The sequence below is a fragment of the Tympanuchus pallidicinctus genome, unplaced genomic scaffold (assembly GCF_026119805.1).
Source record: "Tympanuchus pallidicinctus isolate F22 unplaced genomic scaffold, pur_lepc_1.0 scaffold1, whole genome shotgun sequence".
Classification (NCBI taxonomy): domain Eukaryota; kingdom Metazoa; phylum Chordata; class Aves; order Galliformes; family Phasianidae; genus Tympanuchus; species Tympanuchus pallidicinctus.
In genome coordinates, this window is record NW_026294618.1 from 68,310,890 (window position 1) to 68,338,786 (window position 27,897).

A 27,897-nucleotide genomic window follows, 5' to 3' on the forward strand; every position below is an offset into this window, starting at 1 on the left:
TGCAAGACACCATCCTGGTGCTCCAGCTCTCCAACGCTTTCACTTTCCACAGGTTAACCTTTTCACTTTTATAGTAAGCTGGTGCTAGAGACCTCAGTTGTCATGCAAGAGATCCATGACATAGTTCCTTACTGAAGCGCACACAATGATCTTTTAAAATGTAAGAATAGCAGCACTCATAAAGATTTACTTTCCCTTTCTCTCCATCCACAAAGGAGAGGTGGGAGGGAGAATAAAACCCCAGGGACCACACAAATTCAACCCTCAGGAGGCAATTTTCCACATGGTCTCTCTTCATTAGCTCCAGCAAGCCTCTGAAGCATCAAGACTGTTTCAAAGAGACATTCAGTCTCATCTTCTGCCTAGATGAAACACTGTGGTCATTTTTCAGCCCTTTCATAATAAGCCATTGTATTAGCTGATGGATCTATTTACTTATGTGAACAAGGATAACATAACGATGCTATCTGAGCCAAAGTTTTTGTTACACTTATGAACGACAGAGAGAATTATTGTGAGCTTTGTTTCTGTTCATTGTATATATTTATTTAGCACATTATATGCTTCAGCAAAAATGAGTTTTTCAAAGTGTTTACTGTTTTTTTCTTAACAGGTTGATAATGCCATCTGCAAATTTTTTTTTTCTTTTCTGTAGGGGTGCCTTTAATTGCCCTATCCAAAGTGTATCCTGTAATTCTGGCAGTTTCTTCTGCCAGCATTTGGAGAAATACTAATTTTCTATGTATTTATTAATGTGTAGCATGTCAGTACAATTGTAGACTTGGAATTAGACACTTTAGATAGCTTAAATATTGCTAGTAACAAATGCATATTGTGCTTTCATGAATCAGACACTTCTAATCTTTTGATTAAAAGACTGCAAGCATCACTCTAATGTTGAAATATTTCTTCCTTTTTTGGGCAATAGATCTCACTTGCCAAAATCACACAATATAATAAATATATGATACAATTATATCCCAAACCAGCAAGGGAACTAGTGCTATTTTCATTTAACATTTTCTTCATATTTCTAATTCAGTCAAAGTAGTCCCAGATTTTCAAGTGGTCACTGTCTTTTTTTCCTACCCATTGCTGTGATCATTAGAAATATTTCAAGCTGTGAAAACAAGTTTTAGAGAAGGAAGAAATGATCCACTGACCTAGTAGCTGCTTCAATCTTAGTATTGATACTTTTGGTAGTCCAATCAAACGTTCTCCTGAGAGAGTAGAGGAAATCCTCAGATTAAGACCGCTTTTGGGCCAGTTGCTTTTGAGCACAGAAATTAACCAGCAGGTGAGGCCTGACAAAGGAGTGAAGAGTTCTTTTATTAAACTAAGCAAAGATGATGGTTTAAATTCAGGGCAACTTTCAAGGTTTCAGCATTTGTTTTCATTCTGTGTTGGAATGAAAACAAATTCTTTTGAAAGTGTTCATGTCTCCCTAAAACCAACAAAAATAGCACATTAAAATATTGGTTTTGAATCAGATTTTGAAGTTCTTAACGTTAGTGAAAGAAGCATCTATGTTTGCATGTGGAAGTTATGAGTCCTTCCCTTTTTTCCTTACATTTCCTTCCTTTCCTTCCTTCCTTCACTCTTTTCCTTTCCTACCTTTCCTTCCTTCCTTTCCTTCATTTTACAATAAATATATATGTTTTTTCCAGTCCACTTGCACACAGTGCTGGAATTTTTTGCTAAACTTGGAAAAGTTATATTATAAGTTATAATGCTGTGAAATTCTCTGCCTACTTTTGCAGTTTCAAAGAGTTCAAATGATCTGCATAAACTGTAGATGGATATCCACACTTCTGAATACTTTTCCAAACAAAATCTGAACTCTGAAATTCTGGAAGTTTGCCACTTACCTGATAGAGAAGTTTACTGTGCAACAAGATTATGAATCTAACAAATAAATGTATGTTGACAGCTGAGAAATATTGTTTGTGTTAGGGGGACTGTTAAAGCATCACCTGTGACTAGGATCCACCACACAAACACACAAATTCTTCACAGTAAATCTGGTCCTGTGTATTCCGAGAAACAAAACAGAAGAAATGTGAGTAGTGTACTTGCTTTTAAACAGGTCAGAAAGACAAAGAGGCTATTTCTAAATTATTAAATTAAACAGTGCCAAGATGCTATTGACTGTCTGCTCTAGTAAGTTGGTAAAGTGATCCCTGCTATGCTTTGAGTGCGGGCCAGTTAGTATTTTCCCTAAGACTTTATCTTTGTGGCTTAGGAGTTACTGTGGGCTAGGGATGGTCCTCAGTAGGCAGCATGCACAGAGCCGCCCTCTCGTAATAAAAGGTTCAAGGCCATTCAGCCTGAGAACTGAGCCTAGCTGTTCTTGTGTATCACGGTAGATCGATTCCTATGGGTAGCTCAACCCTGGGAGGATTCATCTTTCTCATCATCCTTTTCATTCAGTATTATTTTTAGGCTGGTTTCCTGAGGAAACCTGAGCAAATCCCTGTGAGCCTTAGTAATGCACTACTTGCAGTCTTCCAAGCTATGTGACTTTTCAGCTGCTGTTCAGACACACACACTGTGCTTCTTCTAGAGTTTGAGGGTCCTTTTGAGTACAGGCTTTGCTTAATTCTTGTTTTCTTTTAGAAAAATGTATTGCCCAGCTGAGGAAATATGGGCTGTAAGCATTTAGGCCTTCCTGAAGTCATCTTAGCTCTGAAGAGGATAGCACAAAGTCATCTATGCTATGTCTCTTACCAGCCTGAAACAAAGTTACTATATGGCTCTGTGAAACTTCACAGAAACTTGGGTGAAAATTCTGTCTTATGAAAATTCTCAGGTTTTACAGCATGCTGTCTTTGACAAGATTTGTATAGGCAGTCTTTGTGGTTCGGGCCATCAACTCCTCTAGTAGCTTATTGTGTTAGGTGTTCAGAGACTGTCACCCACAAATCGAGGTCCTTGACCCATGAAGTGGTTAGTACAAACCTGGCTATAATCCAATGTACAGTCCTGATAACTGTTGTGTGAGCTCAAACCTAAGTACGCACCTGTTTAGTACTTCAAGAAAGTACTTCGTTCTTTCTTGATCTGACAAATTTAAGGATGAATGTCGTAAGCTATGATATATAGGACTACATATAACAGGTTTGTTTTGTTTGTTTGCTTTGTTTCATGGGGCACCTTGTATATTCCTTGTAAAATACTTTCTCTCCCTGTGAATGGTTGGAATTGCTCTGTAAAATTTAGTCTCATCTCTGTAGAATGACACTGTAGAATGTTCATATTTTCCATTAAGTAATGAAAATTTTACATTATAGATATAGAAAAAAGAGAGAATGCTTAAAATAATTTCTACAGATTCCAGGCAGTTTCCATTATGCAAAAATCAGTAAGTAATTTTTTTCTATCATGTTTGGTTTTTTTTTTCCCCCCTTCTTATTCATGCTACTGAAGTTTTGCCCATCAACTTCAAAAGCATGAACTCATATTTTTCCTGCAGGAATTTTCAGATAAATTAAGGTTTTTTAAGTCTTTTCCTATGACAGTAAGTAATGTGTATCACTTTTAAACCTGAAATAATGATGCTGGGCGGAACTGAGTGGCATTGAAGGTTTTTTTTTTAATGAAAATGCTTTTTAAAATATTTGATTGATTTATTTGATTGATATGACAACAAGTGTTAGTCCTAGCTAGTTAAAGAAATATTTGGGATCAGTGTCATTATTCTACAGCTGTGGAGACCCTCTTTCTCCATTGTAAATACTAGATAGCACATGTTAAGCTTAACTCGCTTGTGATATTCTAAAGAGCCTAGCTGTTGAAAGAAATGCCTTTCTTCTGTTGACTATCACAGACAGAACAAAAGGTAGTATCTTAATTCTTGTGATTCACATAGAGAACTGGAATGCATCAAAATATGAGTAGAATTTCCTATAGAATCCTTAGATTTGGAAGGGATATTTAAAGGTCATTTAGTCCAACTCCCCTGCAATGAACAGGGATATGCACAGCTAGATCAGGTTATCCAGGGCCTGATCCAGCCTGGCCATAAAGAAGTATTTTGCTATTTGCTTGATTTAGAATAGAGAAACACTCAGCATTTGTTTCATTATAATTGAGCTTTCAGAAAGTGTGAAGTTTCAGTCATGTAAATCATTAGTATAGTGATTGAATGAATGATGAGTATGTGTTTGAATTGTATGAATCAATATGAATTTAGGTAAATTTCTGTCTTCGGCTTAAACTGCAGGTATGATGGTTCCTGTTTTGAAGAGAAAGCAGAATGTAACTGAGCTGCAGTATTTTCTTGGCTTGTAAATAAATCTTGGTCCCATAATTCATGAATTCAAGCATTGTTTGGGAAAGTGTTGCTGTTGCTTCCTAGCTAAAGAACAGGCTTATGGATGCTGGACATGCTTCCTGAGTGCAGACCTAATCCTATATTCCCTCGGAGACTGCCCTCAAGCTCAGGTTTGCCTGAGAAACAGGTGCAAGCCCAGTGCATGCTTGCAGTGCAGGAACACATCCCTCAAGTCAGGGACATTGGCTTGGGCAGCCCTCCTGCTACCTGGAAGGCGGGCTTGTGGGCTACATTTGGAAGGCAGAACATGTTCCTGAGATGCTTTGTTTGGAGGGAGAAAGCCGTAGTGAGTCGGTTTACTTCTTTTCCAAACTGCTGCAGTGAGTGAAAGAGGGATTGGATCAAGCTATCAATCAATAAAGTAAACCTCAACACATACTGAAAGCTTGCATGTCTGTAGATTGAGAGAAAATCAGTTTTCACTTTTCCTCCTTGCCTCCCTTTTCTCTTTTATTTTCGATTCCCACATTTTTGAGGAGAAAGTGGGAAGAAAAGAGGGATGCAAAATTTTTAAAATATTCTGGGGAAAAATATACTAAAATGAGGCAATTGAGATGAGGTATCAGATTTTTTTTTTTTTTTTTTTAAATAAATATTCCCCCAGGAATATTATTATAGAGCAGATTTGTATCTCCAAATGTTTCTAGCTAGAACCTACCTCATCCTTTTCTGGATATTTTCTCACTGTGAGCACTGCATTTAATCTGTAGGATGACTGCAAGTTTCCAGACTGCAGCGCTGCCAGACCTGACACAAATTCTGTTCAGCTACAGCCTCTTTATATTTTGTTTCCGAGCCTTCAGTTATGCTGTGTATCAAGCTTCTGGAGTAAAGTGTTAATTTAAGACAAAATACTCAGCAGCTTGATGAAGAAGTTATAATTTATGTAGTTCCTGAAAACAGAAGGCTTCTGGTTCTGCTTTCTAGTAGATATTTAATGGGAGTGGATACAGTGCTAAGTATGTGTGGAGTATTTTATGTGGAAAATCCTTTGGTTTTTTTTGTGTGTCTACTGGCACATGGAAAACAACACAAACAACACTGAAATATTATCCAAAATTTATTGGAGATGGAATTTATCTCTTTGAAAAACAGTCTATTTTTCTTGATCATATTTCTCAACGAGGAATGTGCCAAAGCCAGACTGCACAGGAACAAATCATAAAAGAGCATTCTTAGGGCACAAAAAGAGTATCTTTTTAGAATTAAAATGGTTTGGTTTTTTTTTTCATTTCTGGTCACGTAATTTTTATTTAACTTTCAAGTTCAATACAGTGTGAAAATCTTAGGTAAAGTAGAAACTCGTAGTGCTAAAGCAATAATACTGCACTGAAGACTTGCAACTATTTGTAGTTTCAAGCTTTCTCAGACTTTCAGAGCAAGAATTTTAAATTGGCCCATATTAGGCTTATCCAAACTATTTATCAAATCAGTGTTCTGTTCAGAAAGCCTAGTCTGGCCTTTGGTATGTAAAATATCAGAAAGCTGTAGCTTTAGTTTTTATTGCAAATATTTGATTCAGTTCTAGTCAGACTATATCTCTCCAAATGTGACAGTTAGCAAATCGGGAGAAATATTATTGTGCCAGGAAGGATTCCAGCACAGCATTCCTTATTTTATCTTAAAGCTTAGCTATCTAAGCTCTTAGCTATCATAGCTGGGTGGTTGCAAAACATGAAAAAAAGAAGGCAACAGAAAGAACTCCATGCTGCCTGCCACTGTTGGATGCTGGTAGGGGAGAGTTTAGACTAAGACTTCTTTGCTGTTTTGTTTGAATCCTGAATGGAGCAATAAAAGTAAGTAATGAAAGAATCAGCCAGCCCTTGTTACAAAGCAAGTTTTTTTTTTTTTTAATATCTGTATCAGGCTAAATGTCTGTGGAGGCATCCTTTCTGACCCAAAAAGCTAGTAATCTCTGCATCTTTGAAACTGAAATGTTGAGCATATGTAGTTTGTTGTTTCCTATTACTAAAGTCCACTGCTATATATGCAGTAGATGTTGACATGATGAGTTATTGCATTGAATATGCATTGCCTTAGGCCAAATCTCCTAGAAAATTTTCCTGTTGTTAGTAGTTTGTGCCATGGAAACAAAGCTGTGCTCTGGATGAAACTTTTAGATGCCAAATGACCTACAAATGACGGCCATTAGACTATCATTCAATAGTTACTAGTTAGCAAAAGGGTATAAAATTAGAAAAGCATAGAGGTAGGAATAAACCCGGTTCATCCTTAGGGTAATTCAGTAAAGAGTTCAGCTGGATAGCTTCATGCACTTTGTATTTCTAAATCTAAGGGCAAGTAATTGTGTATAGGTATTCTAGCACACTGGTGGGTCAGCAAAGGAAACCTGTAGTGAAACAGCAAGAGATATTTGGATTACCTGTGTCTATGCTAGATCTGCTTTTTCAAATCTATGTGAATTTGGAAGCACTTTCTCTGTCCCATAGGACTAGGTATATGTTTTTCAGGTATAAGCTGAAGGTATAAGCTATGTGGAAAGCACTCAGGAGAACATTTTCTTTATATTATTAATCACTTTACAAGTAGCTTTGACTGAGTTGTAAATATTTCTGAAATGTTCAGTGACATACTCTATCTATAGTAAAATACCTAAATAAACTGTGAAGTGCATTTTATGCATAAATGCATAACAAGCCCATGTCTCACAGTGTCTTTTGAAAGCAAGTGAAATCTGCTTCACTGTATAGAGACTGGGAAAAGTGATTTTAGTTTTACTGAACCATATAGCAAAGCAGGAAACAGCAGATGAGCTAAATGAAAATATTTTCAAGGACACTGATCTTTGCCTTTGACAAGCTACTTATTTTTCTATGAGAGAATCTGACATCTCCCTGTGGAGCCTCAGATCTGCTGTTGTACTAAAAGTCACTTTCTAGATGATGTTTATGCCCTTGATGAGTTTGTGTCATTATTTTAAAGATGAACTTTAACTTTCCATTAATAGACTTCTTTCCCTGATATATTATTCAGATTACTAAGATTTGAAGTTAATGGATTTTTTTTATGCTTAGTATTTTAGGTTATGTGGTGTTGAATATAAGACATAAAACTAAAGTTCCATGTTATGCTGTTAGTAAGTCTAATTCTATTTTCAGAATTTCCTTGGTACTACAACACCCTTAGTGTTATACCAGGAATTCTTCTGCTCCTACCCCCTCATGTGTGAAAGAATCTGTTTCTGGATGCCACAGCTGCCTACTGCTGCCACCTCCTAGCTGGAAGCTTTTGCTGTTGCACCCTGAAGCTTAGCACAGAATTAAGATGGCTTTAAATTTCACCTCTGCCTTCCAGACATTAGACTCCTCTGGATAATTCAGAAAGACCTGTCCAAACAGCTACAACACTGTGTTTTCCACAGTTTTGTGTATTCTGTCCACTCCCATGCACTCTTGTCTTCAGTTAATTACTTCAGGCTCCATATGTCTTTGAGTAACCTCTGGTTGCCTTTCCAGTCTTGGTGCTAGGTCATAGTGGTACCATCAACACATCAGCCAATGTTCTGTGCTAAAAACCATCAAGGCCTGTGTTAGCCCAGTTTGACATCTAATACTGTCCAAATTAAGTAATTTAAGGTAAACTCATGCATCTTCATGCTCAGTTTCTATGCCAGGAGTATTTTTTTTCCAGCAAAGTTCTGGGATGTAAAAACCCGTTTACCTGGAGATGAGAGAATACATTCTCTCTGAGTCATCTATTAACATAATTCGAAATTACAGTTTGGCATTTATATCTGCAAGATTAGTTTTTCCCATTGTCTGAATGTAAAGGCAAATAATGTGTCATTTCAGCCATTCTTTTTCAGACATCTTGGTCTTTATTTCAAAAGAGATCTGACCTAAATTATTCCTGTTCTAGACAAAGAGGAAAATTGAATCTGTATGTGAGAGACTGTACTGTGGTCCTCATAGATGTCAGTGTTCCTACAAACCTTCTGACAAGCCACTTCTGCCTAGACACATCCTACTAATTTGAGATGCTTATGAGTCATATTCATTATACTTGGGCCAGGTGCATAAGGGGAACCTTTAGTAAGAACTGGCTTGTTGCACTCAAAGGATTTTACATGGTGAGTCCCAGAATTGTTTTTGCTTCATGAGCATGAGCAGTGGCCATGTGAAATTTATTTTCCCTATAGTTAGGATATCATGCCTCGCTGACTTTGACCTGTCAGGAGCTACATCTATCTCATCTGCTATTTTGATGTGAGCTCATGTTTCACTCTTACTTCCAGCCACAGCAGAAATACACATTGTCTTGTCTTTTTTCAGCTGTTACAGAAGTCTAGCCCTTAAGTGTCTTGAATTCTTTCTTTCCTTTAGAAAATCTGGTTGAAACCAGGCAGTAGGTTCAGAATATGCTACAACCAGGGCAGAAAATGAGGTGATCAGATATAATCTTACAAAGTTATCCTAAATAATAATATAAGAACTTGTTTTGGCTTCAGTAATGTTTTATTTGGGAGGAAGTTAGCACCTTTGAATAAATAACCTAACATCCATTAATATTTTGAGGAAGAGTATTTTACATGTCTTCTTTTTAACTTGACATTCCTGTTACATTCCTTCAAAAGGTTTGGATTGCATCTCTGTATCTCAAAGTTATTCCCCTATGGTACTACATCGATGAAATAAAAAAGCAGATTTGGGAATCATGTTTTGGCTACACACAGTTTCAGATGCTCAGCTTGATAAAAGAGCTTCCTCATGGGTATTCTGAAGCATAATAATGCCCAACAGCTTTAAAATGTTTCCATGGTTATATAACACAAAACAAGGGTTCAGACTTGAATTTTATATTTCAATTAAATTTGATCATTGTTGGTTTTAAAGCATATTAGATCATCCACAAATAGGAGGCTTTTAGAACATCAAGCTGTTTAGGAACAAGTGGTGGACAGTTTTGGAGAGCGTCTCTTTTGCCTTGGCATGTTTTTAGGATAATTCGTATATTGGAGATAATTTACAATCCTGATGGTACTATTGCAGAAATCTTATGTGATGGAATTTATATCACTTTCCCTTTTAGACATTTAAACCACATGTCATTCTAGAAAAACGAGGACAGAGGTCCAACAAAGAACTGATTTATTTTCAGTTAAAATACTAGCTACATTAAAACCACATGTTATTAAGTACTGTATAACCAAACCATGCTCAGAATAAGGCTTATGATACCAAAGCTTGCCTAAAGTATTTCATTCCTTTTTTTTTTTAACCCCATACTTTGGCAGTGCATACTTTAGCAGACTACCTGAGCTGCACAGCACATTGACTGTAATTTTCCCGTGAGAAAACAAGTTGTTAAAGTAACAGAGAACAAATTAATTCAGTTCCTTATTAGTTCTCTCAAATTTCTAGATGGTTGAACTTTTCTGTCCATTTTAAATGATAATACATCCCTGTAAATCTCTGTCATGAAACAACATAATACAATTAATATTGTTTAAGACTGAAATTTAATTTTTATAAATGAGACAGTTTGTTCTTTGGGCACATTACCAATATGAACTGTCTGACTCTCATAATGCTCCTGAGAGAGATAAATAAAATCTCATTTAGAAAAGAAAAACTAATGCACAGAAGTAAGGCACACAAGCCCAAGATCAGAAGGGAAATCAAAATGAAGATTAGAATTAGAGGGGCCCAATTTTGTGTACACAGTGCATGGATTCTGAGAACTAGTTTATATTGTCATTATGCTACACTTCCCACACCAGATTGCTTAGACCTGAAGGGAATTTTTTGGTTAAAGTTACCTGATGCTTGGTGGAGATGTGACTAGTGAAGAATTCATCCTGTACAGTGGAATTCTGCAGTTGCACCAGGCTTCCATGTCAGCTTTTTGCATGCATAGCTTGGTGATGCTAGCACAGGGAGGGTGGCTGGAGGAAGGAGAATGTAGCTGTCTTACCTGTGCTTGACCGAGTAACTCCTGTGGACTAGTAGATGACAAAAGCATGTTAAGGTACTTGGATATCCAATGTGGCAAGGCAAGTGTTGCCTCATTGTCCATATTCTGTTCAATGTGCAACTTGCATGAGCTAGAAAATCTGTCCTCATGTTTTCTAAGAACTGTACTAACATTCACTAATTAACATAATGCTCCTTTCTCATAGATAATTGATGGACAGTGCATGCCCTTAAAAGGATCTGGCCAATTGCTGTCAAACAATCTTTAAAGAATGCAGATATCAAAAGCAGCAAATTTCTGTTTGTACGCCTAAGATCTTTCTAATTCAGATGTTACAGTCACATCTTGAAATCATTAATAGTTCCTTAGGCTTGCCTCATATTCTCATTTGTCTTGAAATTGCCTAGCTTAAGCAGATCCTGAAGTATTGATTCTGCATCAGCAACATGCTAAAATTTGCAGTGGTTTTAGGAAAAGTAAAAGGTACAAAAGCTTATATTATGTGTCTTTTCACAGCTTTTGAATGCCTAATTGAAATATCAGATATTTATTAGACAGTAGAAATATTTCAGAAAATAGGAGCTACTCAGTTAAAGCTTCCTAATTGTCACGGAGTTGATCAGATCAATCTATGTCCGTGACAGGGGCGGCAGGCCTCTGCCCTCCTCCCCCACCCCGGTCCCACAAAAAAAATGGGAAGGAAGGAAGGGAGGAAAAGAGCAGCGGCAACAATCTATGGAGGAAAACTTATTTTACTATAATATTGGAATACAAGATAACACAATATATACAATTTATTTGAAATTGAGATTAATAAATCAGACAAGATGAGAGAGAGAGAGAGTTCCCAGGACCGATTCAAACCTGAAAAGCTTGGAACGGCCAGGAAAGCACCCTCCAGCACCCACTGCCAGGCAGCAAGAGCGCCCCCCCCCACCCGGAAGGGCCAGATCCCGTGACTGCTGTAATGTACAGGGATAGGTAGCTGGGATTGGGGCAGTGACACTTTAATGCCCCGTACACTACATGATGTTTTGATGTGGAATACTGAAACCATAAAAAAAAAACAAAAACAAAAACATAGAACCATGACACTAATTTCCTGCCTTGTCTTGCATGGAGATTAGTACTAAGGTGATGCGGCAATGAACCACAACAGTGGCCAAAAAAAATCCTGCTTGACTAGCACCAAGTCTAAATTGCAAGTTGTTACACTAGATTTTAGCATTATGTGATTTATTCCAGAATTATTATTGTACCATCTGCCTGCCCATGTATTGTATAGTGTATATATATGTAAAGTGAAGAAAAAATATATGTATATCTGTGCCTAGTAGGCACAATTCTAGTCATAACTCAGTTCACTGAGTGGTTGAAGTAAACAGTGTATAAACTCATGGAAGCTGTACTCTGCTGCCTACTTTGCCTTTACCAAAGCACTAGAAAACTGATCTCAGTGCTGCTGCCACCAGCACTAGAAGAATGTTGTGGAGCATGAAGTGGCAGCTATTGTTTAAATTTGTTGAAGAAGTATATATTTTTTGGCCTTCTGCCCTTCTGGCAGCTGCGGGAATGGCAAAGTTGTCAATTAAAGCATCTCTTCATCTCATATCTGTGTTCTGTCCTTCTACTTTGTGCTTCACTTTGTGGCCTCTTGTCTTTGAGATGGCAAAATGTTAGTTTTGCATAGTCTGTTAGGCAGCATGAGCATATTTGGGCAAACCAAGGGGACTCACAAGCTAGACAAACAGTGAAATGTTGGAGGAAGCTGATGGTTATATGAGTAATATGCTCCTCAGTAAAAAAAATAAATAAATAAATAAATAATGTCATGAAAGTGAATTAGGACAATATGGCCCAAAATTGATTGTTTTCCAATAGTTTTATTTCAAAAGTATAACGTAAAATATTTTATATTTTCCCTGATTATAATTCTGATTCTCTTTTTGTGGTCTTGGAGCCTTCTTTCCTGCCTCTCTCTACTTAAGGTTATTTTCTATGTTTTTCTTACATTTCATCATCCAATTGACATGTCTTCTCCCTTTCTCTAGATGTTTCCAGATGTGTGGCTGAGAGGAAGTACACCCAAGAACAAGCTCGAAAAGAATTTCAACAAGTGTTTATTCCAGAATGCAATGATGATGGCACATATAGTCAGGTTAAAATTTTTTTTATTATCTTGTGTGTCTGAAATATGATAACGTGTGTGTTTTGCAAAGGGTGAAGAAGAGAGAAATGTAAAGAAATGAAATGTAATTTCAAAATGAAATGCAATTTGCCCTAACAGTGATGTTAAAAAACAGAAGGAAAACTCACGTTTTATGCCAGCTGAGTCTTGTTGGTTTTTTTTTTCAGCATTGGCCAGCGAAAGAGCCAAACATTACTGTTATTCAGATGATACACTCCCTATTCTTCAAGGCTGAGACAGCTGAGTCATTCTTGTAGTCCTGTGAATACTTGTCAGATGGTAAAATATTTGGAGTTTCTGATCTATTCCTGATCTGAACCAGAAGTCGTGTGATTAGAGTCTGTATCAGTGCTACTAGGATGAATTGTACAGGATTATTCTTTTTCCTCAGCTGATCTTTAGCACAAGTAAATGGCTGTGCACAAGCACGTGACTTATTTACTTAGGTTAGATCATAGAATTCAGAAGAGTCACGTCTAGATGTTTACTCTGTGATATACATTCCACTCATGCTGCCTTTCTGATACATTTCAGTTGTGGAGTTGTGCAGAAGGCAATCCTTTTTGTTTTAAGCATGGTGAGAAAGTGATATTGGCCCTCAGCACGTGTAATGCAATTGATTTCTAAGAGGAATTCCAAGAGTTTCCTTCCTGACAGCTTGGGATATGAATAATGCTGGCAAAAGCACTCTGTCCTGCACTTTCAGTGGTGAACAATATGTTCTCTGTGTGGAAAAAAAATTGAGATTGCTAGCATCAGGAACAGTTCATGTGTCCCTTGAGGAACTTTGTTGTGAGGTTTTCATAACACCTGCACTCTCCTGAAATAGGCCATAAACAACACATATTTCAGTAGTTTCTCTTCAACTGGATTCTGAGGGATCTACCACACTTTTGTTGAAGTAAGCTCTTTATGCTAAAGAATCATATGTCTGATGGTCATTGCGATGCATTATGGCTTACTAGTCTACATTTTATCAGTGTGCACAGTTAGCTGCATGCACGCACTACTCGTGTTGTGAGTGCTTCAGGACAATAGGTGCACGTCTGACAGACTGCATGTGATTCATGTCATTGCTGACAGGTTCAGTGCCACAGTTACACTGGATACTGCTGGTGTGTCACTCCCAATGGTCGTCCAATCAGCGGTACTGCTGTGGCCCACAAAACTCCTCGTTGCCCAGGTAAGGTTTGTTCAGCCGGCTGAGTCTTACAAACTGTCTTACACATAATAGAGTTGAGTTGTGCCATCTAGCTAGACTGAATAAGAACGTTTTTCATTGGAGGAGCTGTTCAGCACAGAAACAGATGCTTTTAGCAGGTTTGGAATCTCCATCCTTCAGCATTTGCAAAAGTTGACTGCACAAAGGTTGGTCAATATTTTAAGCTAGCTTTGCTTGATTTCTTCTGAGATCACTATCAACTTAAATCTTTCTATGATTCTGTGATGTATCTACTTTATTTTATAATATAGCTACTGAGGGATTTTTTGCAGTGGTCGTATGTATGATGTTTGTGTCTAACTAGGTGAAACTGACTTGTGGAAGTAGATCATTCTTTACTTTGTAACTCTCATGCTTGTAAACTCCTTGCAAAAAGAATTAATAAAGCCTGGAGGGCTTTTTCTTTTTTTTTTTTTTCTTTGTATTTTAAGTGTTTTGAGGAAAAAAATCCAAACTCAATGAAAAATATTGATTGTGAATATCTTGATGTGTTATAGCCCAGAGAAAGAACACCCACATCAAATCTTATGAATGGCCAATCCCAGAGGAGAAATAAAATTTAAAAAAAGTGCTAAGAACATAATGAAATCATTGTCTGTAGAAATTAACTGGCAAATCAAACTCATTGCAATATGTATTGGACCTGTGTCTTTCATCAGGACAATTAACAAGTTCACTGTTTTTTAGGAATTTGCTTTTTGACTTTATTTCATTGACACTGATAACAAATATGAAAAATCCCCAGTGCAGGAACAGTTGCCAGAATTGCTATTCACCTTGCTTGAAGCTGATATAATTGAATCCTTTCAACAAAAATGGCTTTAAAAATACTTGAACTGTACGTATTTTGATTCTGCTTGTGCTGCAACACATTTTCTGTCAGAATGGAAGAAATAACTTAAAATTTCAAAAAGGTAACCCTGTAATAGAAATGAATCTGTAAATAAGTGGATTAAAGCCTTTTCCAACCTTAATAATTCTAAAATAAGGGATATTAATGTAGACAGTAGGAACAAATTCTTCATTCAGAGAGTGGTGAGGCACTGGCACAGGCTTCCCAGAGAAGCACTGGATGCCCCATCCCTGGAGGCAATCAAAGCTGGGTGGGATAGGACCCCGAGAAGTTTCATTTGATGGATGGTAGCTCTGCCCTCAGCAGAAGGTTGGAACTAGATCTCTAAGGATCCTTCCAACCCAAGCCATTCTATGATGTTTACTTTTGACTGAAAATTTTGGTAAGATAGTTACTGTACATTTACTATTAGTAGTATTATTATCAAGTAGAAGCTGCAGGATAGATTCAATTTAGTTAATAGGTTGATGTGAGAACTATTCTATCTGGAGGGAAACCAAATCCCAGTTCCTTTCAAAGACACTCATGTGCCTAGCAGATAAACTTCTGCTTCAGCTCATTTTGAGAGACGTGGGAAGGGAAATCAGTTTTGCAGAAGTGCTGAGGAGAAGGTCGTAGTAGCATTTGATTTTAATTTAGTAGCTCCAAAGTAAGTAGACTGCTCCAATGTCCAGGTGAGTATGTAGAGTCTGTTTCTGTTCCATGGAAGTTCTTGGGTAATTTTGCAGTTGTTATTGGATCCTTTGGGACTCTTTCTGCAGATTTTCTACCCTGCTTGTATCACTGCTCTTAAATTACACTGCTGACCACTTCTTCTTTGTCTCTCAGGAAAGAAGTCCAGCTACAGCAGAGCTCGGATATAGATTTGATGTACTAGGAGATTTTGATGTAGTGGTGGATAAGAGTTCTGTCTTGAATTGTCTGGAGAAACTGTCTCATTCAGTAGAGAAGGTAGCAACAGATTTTCCAAAAACTTACATGGGTAATAAGGCAAAACTTTGCTTTTATATTGTAGAATGAAATCCTGAAGCACAACTGCACCCCTCTCTCATTTCCCAGTATGTTAAAAATTGCCATCTGTTTAGCATAAGATTTATTCCCTCCCCACTCCCCCCCCGCACCTCCCCACCCGAAGTTGAAACATTCTAGGTCCCCATTGATTCCTTTTTATACTTTCTCCTTAGTTCCACCATGCACAGGAATTATGAACAATATGTTAGTGGGTAGCTGTTGTTGGGGAGATATACTCCTGTCTTAACTATTGTTCCAGGAATGCCATTACTTCCAATACTATTAATACAGCTTCTCTCTTAGGATAGAAAACTATCACATGCATATTTTTTTGATGTATCTACAATAGTTGTGTGAGTAATTTTGTGTTCCTTCTGCTGTTCTGGTTGCTCTTATCAAAGCTGTGTTTTTTTTTTTAGTTAGAGACAAGAAAGCTGCAGGTTATGAGGTGCATTAAAAAGGCACAACTGATTGATGTAAAACCTTCAGTTTATCTATTAGATCTTTACCTGAAAGAAGCTCCTCTTCTGTCCTTCCCATTTCTTCCCACTCCAACACTTGTTACTGCCAAAACACACCTGATAAATCTCAGAATGCCATTTCACCCCATGGAAATAATCTCCATTACAGCAGGAGCAGTGGTGAGAAGGGGAGTAAATCAAACACATTCCCATGACAGCATTGAAAAGAAAGCTCCTTAAAAATGATGAATGTTCCCACAGTCCTTTCACTAAAGAACACCAGACATAAGAAAGACATTTTTAAGGCTCCTCATCTCTTATCAGTACTAAGGGGGGCTGCAGAAATTCCATAGGCGGAGTCCTGGGAAATGGGACAGAAATAGAGAAGCAGGTGTTAAATTATTGTTGGAAAACACTGTGTTTTGCTCTAGGTTTTTTTTTTAATGCCATATTAACTCTTCTGGGCTTCTGCCAGTGGGATTGCAGAGATACGGCAGCAAATTTTATTGTTCTGTGATGTAGTTTTGCTACCTCATATTTAAAATGCTGTTATCATCTTGTAAGTCCAAAACCAACAATCTTTAAATGTTTAAAACTCTTCCTGTCTGTATAATATTATTGTCAGATAACATACCGGAAATGGATGCAATTGGTAAGGTAACAAACTCTTTGATTTATGTTGTATTGTTTTTTTTATGTTGGGAAAATTATCCATTCTTGATTTATCTAGTTCTTCTGTACCTATATGTAGTACTTTCCCTATTCCCTGCAATTCCCTGTCAGACAATCAGACACACATATATCCAAAATATTAAGCAGGATGGGAAATTTACTTTCTTGTTTCTTGATATTCCATATCAAATATTCTTTAGCTAGACATGAAGCTTTCCCTTTCTCTTTTTCTCTTTTGAAGTCCACCCACATCTGATCAGAACTGTAGAAAATGTGTTAAAATCACAAATCACAACACACTAATTACATTCCCTGGAAAGTTTATTGTGCCTCAGAAATCATATGACTGAAAATGGGCTGTATGGTGGGTTTCACCATAAACTAAGGAATGATTCTGTGATTTCATGTTTAATGGCTTCAAGCTGTGCCAGGGGAGATTCAGGCTGGACATTAGGAAGTATTACTTCTCCAAAAGAGTGGTCAGGCACTGGAATGGGCTACCCAGGGAAGTGGTGGAGTCACCAATCCAGGAGGTGTTCAAGGAACATTTGGATGTTGTTTTGAGGGACATGGTTTAGTGAGAACTATTGGTGATAAATGGATGGTTGGGCTGCATGATCTTGTGGGTCTTTTCCAACCTTGGTGATTCTATGATTCTGTGATTTATTATTTTTTTCTTAATTCATCACAACCATGCAAATGGAGGATAAAAGGTAAAAGGGTACTAAGATCTTCTTAATAAAATAATGCTGCTGAATCTAAATGGTCTCCTTGACTCCTCGCCTTCCATAAAAATACTTATATGGTGATTTGGTTGTTTACAGTGCACTGAAAATTAGGAAGCAGATTGTATTGCATTTTACATAAGTTATATGTTGCTATTTCTATTTCATGCCCGGCTGAAAATGTGAACATTTTTTGTGAGTATTGAAGACATAATTTCCTAGAAATTTGGAAATCCATCTTGCTATCACCATTTTAAACTAGCAATACACAAATATATTCAGAAAATGCTAGAAAAAATTGAACTAAGCTCAATTCTCTCTCCGCTTCAAACTTAGAAAAAATACACTTTCTGATATGTAGTTTAAAATTCAAGATGAAAGAAAGTGAAGGGTACTGATTGCTTTTTTTATGAAGTTCTGAGAGTATTTTTCTTCATTTCTTAAGACTGCAAAAGTTAATGTTTGCACACTGAACCTAATTTTCCTAGCATTCATCCAATTTCATAGTGAGATTGGTTTCACTATGGCAAAATTAATCTCTGTGAATGATACTATCTTCTACCATCTATCAATTTTCCTTCAAAATTTAGGACTAATAATAGCAAAGTGAAGAATATCAAATCTGGTGCTGAGTGTACATAGAAACAGATAATATTGTTCTCAAACTGAGGCTTTACTTATAACTCCGCATTGCAAAGGAACCATCAGTGGTCCTTCATCACACATACACCTAGGCTGAATACTGTTTGTACTCTGGTGTAAATCACTGTGGTGTCAATGAGAATGAAACAAAATCTCTGTATTTGCAAGAAAAATTTTATATGTACTCTTATACCTCAAAATTAAATTCAGAAACTATGGAGTTAATTGCAATTTGATGAGATTTGAGGAAAGACTGGATCAGTTGGTCTCTAGTGCAGTTAGAAACACCTGTAATTTTGAGCATAGTATTTTCTAAAACTGAATTATCTGAGTTCAAGCTTGGCCTCTCATCAAAGTCAGGCCAACTATCCAAAAGCTCTTCATTTAGCGTAAAGGCAAGCATCTGCCTCCTCTTCAGGATGAGCAATGGTGATTAGTATTGCAGTCATAGCAGTATAGCAGTATAGCAAGCCATCCCAAACACTTTTGGATATACTGCCTTTGAATATACTGGTTTTTATTTTTCTTGTCTGAATTAATACTGATACATTGCTAAGTATATTGAATTTCTAATAATTCAAACACAATGCAATAAAAATGTACCATCGTGCAAAAATGAAACAAGTCCAAATTAGATTATTTTTTATATGAATATACATATGTGTTAGAAGCTGAATACTCCAGAACATAATGCCAACATGGCTGCATTGTTCTGTGCTCTTTTGTGGATCCAATTGACTTGCCAGATCTGTGATGTGAATTGCCTTTCCTCTGGCAGACTCCTGTGTCTACTTCATGCTGAAGTAACCTTCCATTCTGTATGGTAAATAAGGCCTTTGATTTAATAAGCTTTCTCATTTAAATAGCTCTGTTATAACATCTTTATTGTGATGAAACGTTACTCTTTTTATAATCCACAGTGGATTTTGATCAATTAATGCAACCCAATTATTTCATACACTTTAAGTATCTGTCAAGTATTGTTTGCTTAAATACTGGTGTATGTAAGGAGAATTGATGTGGTAAAAACTGATGGATAATATGTCTTTTAATTTTTGATCACTATATTTGACCCTTCGGAGAGGAAAATAAACCCACAAATTTCATTTTAAACTTTATTGTGTCAGAGATGGATATAAAGACAAGTGACTAGCATGAGGATCAAACAAACTGTTGCACTAGTGAGACATATAACTGACAAAAGGCATTGTTTCTTTTTGAACCCTGAAGCCAACTAGCTCTTGTAAAAACTACTAAGGAAACCAATGGATTCTCCATTTCTTGATGACTTCCAATGAAGATTGGTGGGCTGGTATTCAGGCCGGTAGAATAAGCAGTTAAAACACATCTTTCGACTGCAGATTTCGTTACTCCTTTCCCATCAGCAATGCCTCCCTTCCCAGGTCCCCAGTCCTGAGGATACCTCTCTCCTACAGTGAACCTGGGCTCAGACTTTTAATGCCTTGTCCTGCCTCTCCAGCACACACAATGCAAAGCTAAAATACTTGGTTTGCAAAGGAAGAATTTAATGTTGTTATTGCTGTTAAAAAAAAAAAAAAAAAAAAAAAAAAGACTAATTGTTGAAGCTGTGTTTCTTAGAAAAAAAATTAAATATGAAAATATTTTTTTTCTGGTTAATTTCTTTCTACAATTGCAGGCTCAGTGAGTGAGAAACTGCCACAAAGAGAAGGTGCAGGAAAAGCAGGTAAATATCTTAAATGACCTTTAAATAGGGATTAAAATAGCTGTGGGATATACCCCCTTGATTTTTCATAGTTCTGAATATCAGTGAATATTCATCTCCTATTACATTTGCATATATAATATGCATATGTGTATATGTGACATATTTTTCTAATCTCTAATCCCCTATGGATTTTATGCTGTTTGGAAAATAACTTTCCTTCCCATAGCCATAATCTGAGCTGTTTTCTCATGTTGTTCTCTTGTCCTGGAGAACAGATTATTCTGACTGCTCGATAAAGCCAGCATTCTGCAGTCCCAAGGTCTTGGGAATGGAGTTCTTGCTTTATCTCCGTATCAACCAGTCATCTTGGACCCAGCCTTTGTTCTACACTGTGATTATTGCTTAAATTCATGGCCAGATGATTGTTATTCTTAGAGATAGATCACAGTGTGTATCTTCTTGGCAGGACAAAATCTGATGCAACTCCAACATAGTTGGTAGATTTAAATGAAGGGGGGATATCTTTTAACAGAATTAAAGCTCACACTCTCCAAACGCTTTAAATAATTTTAGACTTGGCTCAAAATAACATTCTAAATTTTTGTGCCAGTTAGGATGGGATAAATTAATTTTAAAGAAGTTTCTTCTACTTAGTGTAAATGCTAATGACTATCCAGTTTGGTCCACTGTAAATATAACTGAAATAAGTTTTACAGGATTTTTTACAGCATTGTAATATATCCCAGATTTAAGTTATCCACTGTACTGTTCAGAAACTCAAAGCTTTTTTTTAAGACTAGTAGTGATGAGGTTATTGAATAAGCACTAGAAAATTGATCCTTTCTGTACTTCCAGATATATTTCTGTGAAAATTTGTTTTGGGTCAGTACATTTATTTTGACCTTTGAGCTTTATGAACTATTCCATATATAAATGTTGGGGGTTTTTTGTTTATGAATGGGAGGGCAGAGTTGCTGAAGCCTGTATGAATGCTCATAGAACAAGAAAATTAAATGAAGACACTTTATTGTGCCTCCCTTTGCATCTCATGTACTTGTTTCTAAAATGGCACAGCTGCAGTTCGTTCACATCTTGTTTTTATTCTCCAGCACAAGCCTGTGGCACAAAGGCTGATGTCCTTGTTCTCAGGTGGTCCATGGCTTTTTTCAGATACAGCTAGCTCCTTCTCCTCTCCCTTCTAACAAGTCACTACCATATGATTTAACTGAAATAGCATTTTCAGAAACATCACAACCTTTTTAGGACCATCACAGGTTTATGAACTGAATCTGTCATCTGAGTTAAAGATACGTGCTTTTGCTTCATAGTCAGTGTGGTAAAAATATTTTATAGACAGAGCATAACAGTAGTAGTTTTTTGGAATAAATTCAGAATGCTCCCCTGCCTGCCCAATGTCCCTCAGCATGTTGCTGTGGACTAACTGGAAGTGCACAGGTGGAGAGACTGATAATCAAACCCAGTAAGCTTAGGAAGGTCCTATCAGCATTCCTGCCGATACAGAAGATGTGCCCCAAACTTGTTTGGTCTTGATGACTATACTCAAGAGTATACATTCAGGCCTGAGACAGTCTCTTCTTCCAAAATGCCTTACACAAACTCAGAAAGCATTTCCTAGAGGGCCATATCTGTTGCAGTTGAGCATCTCACTTTCTTTGAATATTCCAGTGCTGAACAAAAAACTCCAGCTACAAATTTTGGAGGTTGGGAACTCTGCTTGAATGTTTGCAGATTTGCATGTTAAATCAAACAGAAACAGAGCTTAAAGGATTAAAGCATATCCCCTGCACCATCGTTCTCTCCTTTAGCCAAAGAAAATATTCAGACTATCTGAAAAACACAAGTGTTAGAGATGGAAGCATGTTTCTTCTGAATCTTAGCTGACTGCAGGACCCTGTTCTTATTAAGGGAACTCTGATAACTGAATGGTTTGTTCATATCTATGTACATATGTAGTGGAATGTAGGTGCTGGCCAGGAAATCCTAGGAAGTTAACTTTTGAAACATCTAATTAATATGGAGATGAGGTGCTTTGTAATTGGATGGTATATTGAATTTTGTTTTGAACAAGGAAGTTGTACGTGCTTCTTCATTCTTAGCACAAAAATTTTTTATGAGAAGCAGAGACACTTTGACAGAGCACAAGCAGAAAATTAATGCGAATATCCTCCTTCACATTATGGGTACTACAGGATCTGACATAGCTCCTCCAGTTCTGGATGTTATTGCCTTTTAGATTACACAGATGCCCCATACCAAACATTTGATTTGATGGAGATGAAAAGAAAAGCTCTTTCCTTTTTGGGGGGAGAACCTAAGACCAGTCTTATGACTGTTAATATTGCAGTTAAGCATCTGAGTGTTGGGATTTTTAACATGTATTTATATTCATAAATTGTGCCTTAAATGCTGCTTAATAAATACTGTTTCAATGAACAGAGTTCTTTGCCAAGAATATAATTTTGATTGGGCTGATAATTATTAAAGCTTTATATTGTGTTATATTACAAAAATTATATCTTAATTTTAGGTAGAAACTTAAGATCAAAAGAATCACAAACTGAAACTGTGTACAGGAAGATGATCAGAGAAAAATGTTACTTAAACCCAAAACAGAATTTGTGGTTGAGCTCTTGGTAATATTTACCACCCAAAACTGCTCTCTACAAATCTGGAGATTTTCTGAATCTCACATGCTGATTGATGATCTAAATGCATATCTTTATTTCCAAAACACTGGGATGTTCAATGGCCTCTCTGAAATTAATTGATGATCTTTTTCCAACACCCAGCAGATACCATAGAAATGCCAGCAAAACTAATGGGAGGTTATGGTCTGTGATATCATTAGGGCAAATTATCTTGTCATGGAACAGATGAACATTCTTTCTTTAAAAAAGTCTCCTTATGCTTTAGTTAAAACATTTTGCAATTAAGATAAGTTCCTATTTCTCCCGCTTTACTTGTGAAAAGTATTGAAGTATTGAGGTATTGAGGGTAGTGTTCCATGTCTCTAAGTTTGGTTTTATGTGCACATCGGTATTTACATTGCATCTGTATTTGTTATGAATTAGCCTTGAGATAAGAAGGTCAGAGAGCTTCTAAACTCTCCGTCAAAAGAAAGTTCCACAATTACCTTCATTTAGAATTAGATTAGATTAGACTTAGATTTAGAAAATCTAGAGAATCTAGAGATTCTTCATCTCTAAAAATTCTGCTGGTCCAGTTGTGAAACTGTGAAATTCTCATAATGCCCTTGTGTGAAAGATGCCATTTGCTGAGGGGTACGTTGGTCTTGGAGTTAGCTCCTTTTTATGAGAAAATAGGTGCTGTGAAGTTCTGCTAACTTGCATTTACTCAGTGTCTGAAGTAATTTTAAATGACAAAAACATGGCATAAAGATTTTAAATTGGTAAAGATTTTAAGCTGCTAATTTAAAACTTTCTCATAGTGAAATTTCATTTTCCAGCACTGCTTCCACTGTATTTTACTGAGGTGAAGATTATCCACACACTCCTACAATTTCTGTAAATTTCCATCCCTCTTGTTTTGCAGTAATGGTTGATTGTGGACTAATGGAGATAGCTGGCTAAAGGATAAGAATGATGCAAGCAATGTTCTGTTTCTTTAATCTATGAATCTTGCTTCATTTTAAGGTTTCAACATGTCTGCAACCACTTGTTCATCTCAGGCTGCTTTTGCTTTCACAGGGCTTACCCCTTTTATACATTTACTCGATTACGTCCTCAGAAATGCTCATTTTTCAATTATAATTTATAGGAATCCATGTGCATCATTAAAAATGAAGAATTACTATCTGGAAAGCAACCAGGTCACTTCATGCCTTATCAAAGACCCTGCAACCAGTTTATCAGCCATAACCTTAAGATCTATCCATTTATGGCAGATGTAGCCTGCAGATGTAATGTATCTGTGCTATGCAGTTCATGCTAATAATGCTTAAATTTGTTTGTTTACCGGCCGGGGCTATGTGCAAATCATTAGCATCAATCATGTATGTACACTTATTTAGCTTACTCTCATAATTGTAGTCTCCTTGCAAATCTTTTCCATTCTGAATTCAGATGATGCCTCAGCTCCTGCGCTGGAAACTCAGCCTCAAGGTGATGAAGAAGGTAAGTGTCAATAGGAATTTAACAGTGTGATATTATCTAATGCAGTATGAACAGCATCAAATTCTACCTTAGAACTTTGGTAACTGTGATAGCTGATTAGACTTCCTGAAGTGAAAAGAAATTAAAAACATACCTTTTTGGGAATAAGTAAAAAAAAAAAACCAACAGTGAATTTGATGGAGTAGCTCAGAGGTGACACTTCAACTGTGGGTTCCTGACATAGCAAATTTGCTACCAGTACTCAGGGCACAGACAGGTTTTAAACTTGAGCCACAGTGCAAATTGAAACTTAATAGCCAAACAAAGATGCTAAAATCCCGAATGCTACCCTCAGCATATGGTGTAGCAATATGAGGTTGCTGGTTGGTGATTTGTCAGGCTTATTTGCATCTGTGGAAATTCAGTGCTCTGTGAATGGAAAGCTCAAGGCCCATATGCAGTGATAGTCGTGTACTATCTTAGCATTCTGCATAAGTTTCTGATCAGAATCTGATCTAAAGTCATTACATATTTTGGGTCTGCACTGGGTTATTTTTATTCTGTTTAAATATGATTTTATTCTTCAAGTATGTATTTTAACCCTTGTTATAAATGGAATCAGAAAAACTATTTGTGCCTTTCTGTGACTAAAGATTTTACCTATTCAAATGCAGACCAGTGTACCCTTTTTTCTTCTTCTTAGTATCCATGTATCTTTAAAATGGAACACGTATTATATAGCTGCTGGTAACTTTTAGAAAACTGGAACATTTACAAATTTTTTTGTCTTTTTTTTTTTTTTTTTTTTTCTTCTTAGATATAGCTTCTCGTTATCCTACATTATGGACTGAGCAAGTAAAGAGCAGACAAAACAAAACCAATAAAAGCTCAGGTAAGAAGCTGTTGTGCTCTTATTTTGCCTGTAAAGGCATGCACTGAACCTTGCTTAAACTGCAGTTATCTAAGTGAAATGCTTTTTTTAGTCATTCTGCTTCTGCCTTTATCATATGATAGTGAATTAATGATTTGCCTTCTGATGATTTTGTTGCCTCGTGGCGTCCATTGGTTTATATAGAAACAATTGTGCAGGTTTTACTAAGTATAAACTGCCAGTACTCCACTTAAGTCTCTGGCTCATACCTGTATGCATTTGTGAGCACATCTGACATTTATCTTCCTCTTGAATTCTCTGTCTCTTTGTTACCCACTTCTGTTTTTTTCTGGTTTTGTTTTTTTTTCCCCTTTTTTGGTGATGTGCAGCAAGAAGGTACTTGGAAAAGAACAATGGGATTTACGTGTATTTGGTACTAAAACTTTAGGAGGCAAACCTGAAAAGAAGAAAACTCCCATCAGAAACCAGCTGTCAATTAACAGGAAATTGGAAGGACAGTGTTACCTGTTTTTTAATTAAATCGGTTATCTGTTAGTTGCAAGATTGCCAATTTAGAGTGGATTAATTATGTTGACCTTTAAAATAATTGTTAAATTCTTGTTTGACTTTTTTTCACCACTGCACAAGGAATGTCAAAGTCTTAAGACTGAAATCTCTGAAATATTCAGACACTCTCTTTGCTTTGGTGGGCTTGGAGTAATGGTGCCGACCTCACAGTTTCCTCCTTCAGTGGGATAATCTTTAGAGAACCTTACTGAGTTTCCTTGTTTCTTTTTCTCTAGAGGAAAAAACGTTAGTTTGACAGGGAACATTACTGAGTAATGGTCTGTATCATTAAATCACACAAAAGCACATTTCAAATCAAGTGGAAATTGAGGCTATGACTTACCTTAAGTACTGTGCTTAAGTATTTTACTGAATTGAGGCCCAAAGGAATTTAAAAAGACATGCCATCACAGTTGGAAAAGCATATTCTTACCTACAAACTCCATTATTAAGCCGTTTTTAACATCAAGGCAACAGTTATTAATGCTTTTTCCTCTCCTTGATGCACCAGTAGGAACTTGGGGAAAGGACCATAAGCAGTTAATAGAGAAGAGAAGCAAACACTTTCCATGCTGAGGATTTATTCTGTCATTTCCTTAGCCAATGTCAGCAAGAATAGAAATGCTTCAGTATTTCTCAGTGTTAAATCTGTATAAAAATATGTCACTTACAGAAGTGTTTATTTCACTTTTACAGTGCTAGATTTACTAGTGAGATCTAAAGCTTAAAGTTCTTGAGTTTTGCAGTGCTGCTGCAGGAAGTGAAAGCTTAAACATATGCACAGAAAATTAGGGAGACATCAAAGAAAATACTGACCGGGAATTTGTCTCCTGCAGTCTTTCTAAAGACATTATTTGCAAAAGAAGAGAGACTGGCAGTCTCTCTTTCTATTGTATAGTCTGTCTGTATTGCGATAACTGGCCAGTGGTGCGTGGAAGGAGCATGCAGCTTTTTATTTAATTTTCTGAAGTAATGGAGTAAATAGTGTTTTATTACTTGGATTTTGCTACAGACCATCATTTCCAAGGCTTTCAAAATCTGTTACAAGTTTTAATTAATTAGCCCCAGAGGGCTTGATCCAACTGGAGTTTCATTTTCAAAACATCACCTGGGAAAACACAGGAGTGCACATACAGAAATGTAGCATAGACTGACTGCAAATATGATTGACAACATTTAGTATAATGTCTACATGAAGACCGCAAAGTAGGAAATTGAAAAATCCTGGTCTTGTTTAATGTAAATTGCAAATTTTTATCACTGCATATACCAAACTCTTTCTTGCATTGTCTGCCCTTACATTTTGAATCTGTTGGCAAAGTCTGCCAGTGGAATTGACAGATGTGATAGAGGGACATTCTCACAGTTGAATGCAGTTTTTATTACTCTCTCATCAGACTGCTTTAAAGCACTTGTACACATGAGTTTTCTCACATGGAAACTATGTTGGTTGTCAGTGAGGTTTCTGTTTTGCTAGCTTGTTTTGTTTTGTTTCTCAGAGGCAATTGTTCCAGTGGGATCCCTGTGTGCTGATCATTCCCTGAAAGTCATCTTCTCACAGGGGACCAAGGTTCCACACTCCAGTACTCACATACATTCATTCCAAAGTGAACCTGGCTAATATCTTTGGGCTGTGTCTATCTGAGCAAAATTCAGTTCTGAAGTTAAACAGTCTGCATTAAAAAAAAAAAAAAAAAAAGTGGCAGTGGAAATTAATATAAGAGTTTGTGTGTGTGCCCAATCATATCAATTCTCATAGCCATTCCTCTCTAAGCACAGGAAAACGAGTAGCTTACAGACAGGAAAATGAGTAACCATTCAGTGACTTTGTATTTATTCTCATTTATTGTTGCATTTTCCAGATGTTGCTTTTAGCATTGACTCAACTGAAATTATATGCAGCTGAAGATGTGTGAGCTAGGAAGAAAAAAATAAGATCTGTTGCACATTCCCAGTTAAAAATATATTACAAATTAATTACAAGTTTTTGTAGAAATTTGCATTACATTCATTTTGCAATGTGAATGTTTGAGATATTAAGCCAGTTATAACAGAAGAAAATAAAAATGGATATCATAAACACTCAGAAAAGAGCACAGGGAAGAGCTAGTTGCTCTCTTTTTCCAGTTGGGATTCTTAGCAAGTTGTGTGTTGGCCTGCAGAAGCCTGGCCAGTATTTCATTCTCAAATTTGCTTGTATTCAGCACTAGAGGGGAAGGTGAGGACTTTAGAACAAAATATACACATATGACCAAAATGTCCTACCGACTCTATATGCAATACGCTAGTACTGAACACATGGAAACTTAGTTAAATGAGTATATAAAGTTGACTTGCATAAGTAAATAGCCTGAATAGGACTGGCTCCTTCAAGGCAAACTGCAGATTACATGTTGAAAACAAAGTATTTTTTTCCCTGTTATCACCTTATTTCAGACTTAAGCTTATTTCCCTGCAACAGTTGGTGAGGTATCAGCCACACAAAAAGCAGGACTTGCATTCCCGAACTTGTTTGTAAAAACAGACATTAGCCATAGCTGGAGAAAGGAAGAGCATGAAAATAATATGCTGAAATGCATGCATCTCGTGTCTTTTCAT

The 27,897-nt window shown here is 36.7% G+C and overlaps 1 protein-coding gene and 1 long non-coding RNA gene across 8 annotated transcripts in view; both read left to right on the forward strand.

The window, feature by feature from the left end:
• Positions 1-27,897, forward strand: part of LOC128086655 (uncharacterized) — a 631,060-nt gene that overhangs the window by 93,130 nt on the left and 510,033 nt on the right. The gene's annotated exons all lie outside the window — the stretch shown is intronic.
• Positions 1-27,897, forward strand: part of SMOC2 (SPARC related modular calcium binding 2) — a 132,494-nt gene that overhangs the window by 44,252 nt on the left and 60,345 nt on the right. For 4 of the 7 annotated variants that reach the window (XM_052695307.1, XM_052695325.1, XM_052695297.1 and 1 more), the window contains exons 3-7: positions 12,319-12,425; positions 13,539-13,638; positions 19,699-19,746; positions 23,799-23,882; positions 24,679-24,753. In XM_052695307.1, the coding sequence (XP_052551267.1) occupies positions 12,319-12,425; positions 13,539-13,638; positions 19,699-19,746; positions 23,799-23,882; positions 24,679-24,753 (414 nt within the window). The remainder of the gene's footprint in view (positions 1-12,318; positions 12,426-13,538; positions 13,639-19,698; positions 19,747-23,798; positions 23,883-24,678; positions 24,754-27,897) is intronic. The other 3 variants (XM_052695336.1, XM_052695341.1, XM_052695346.1) reach the window with 1 other exon arrangement.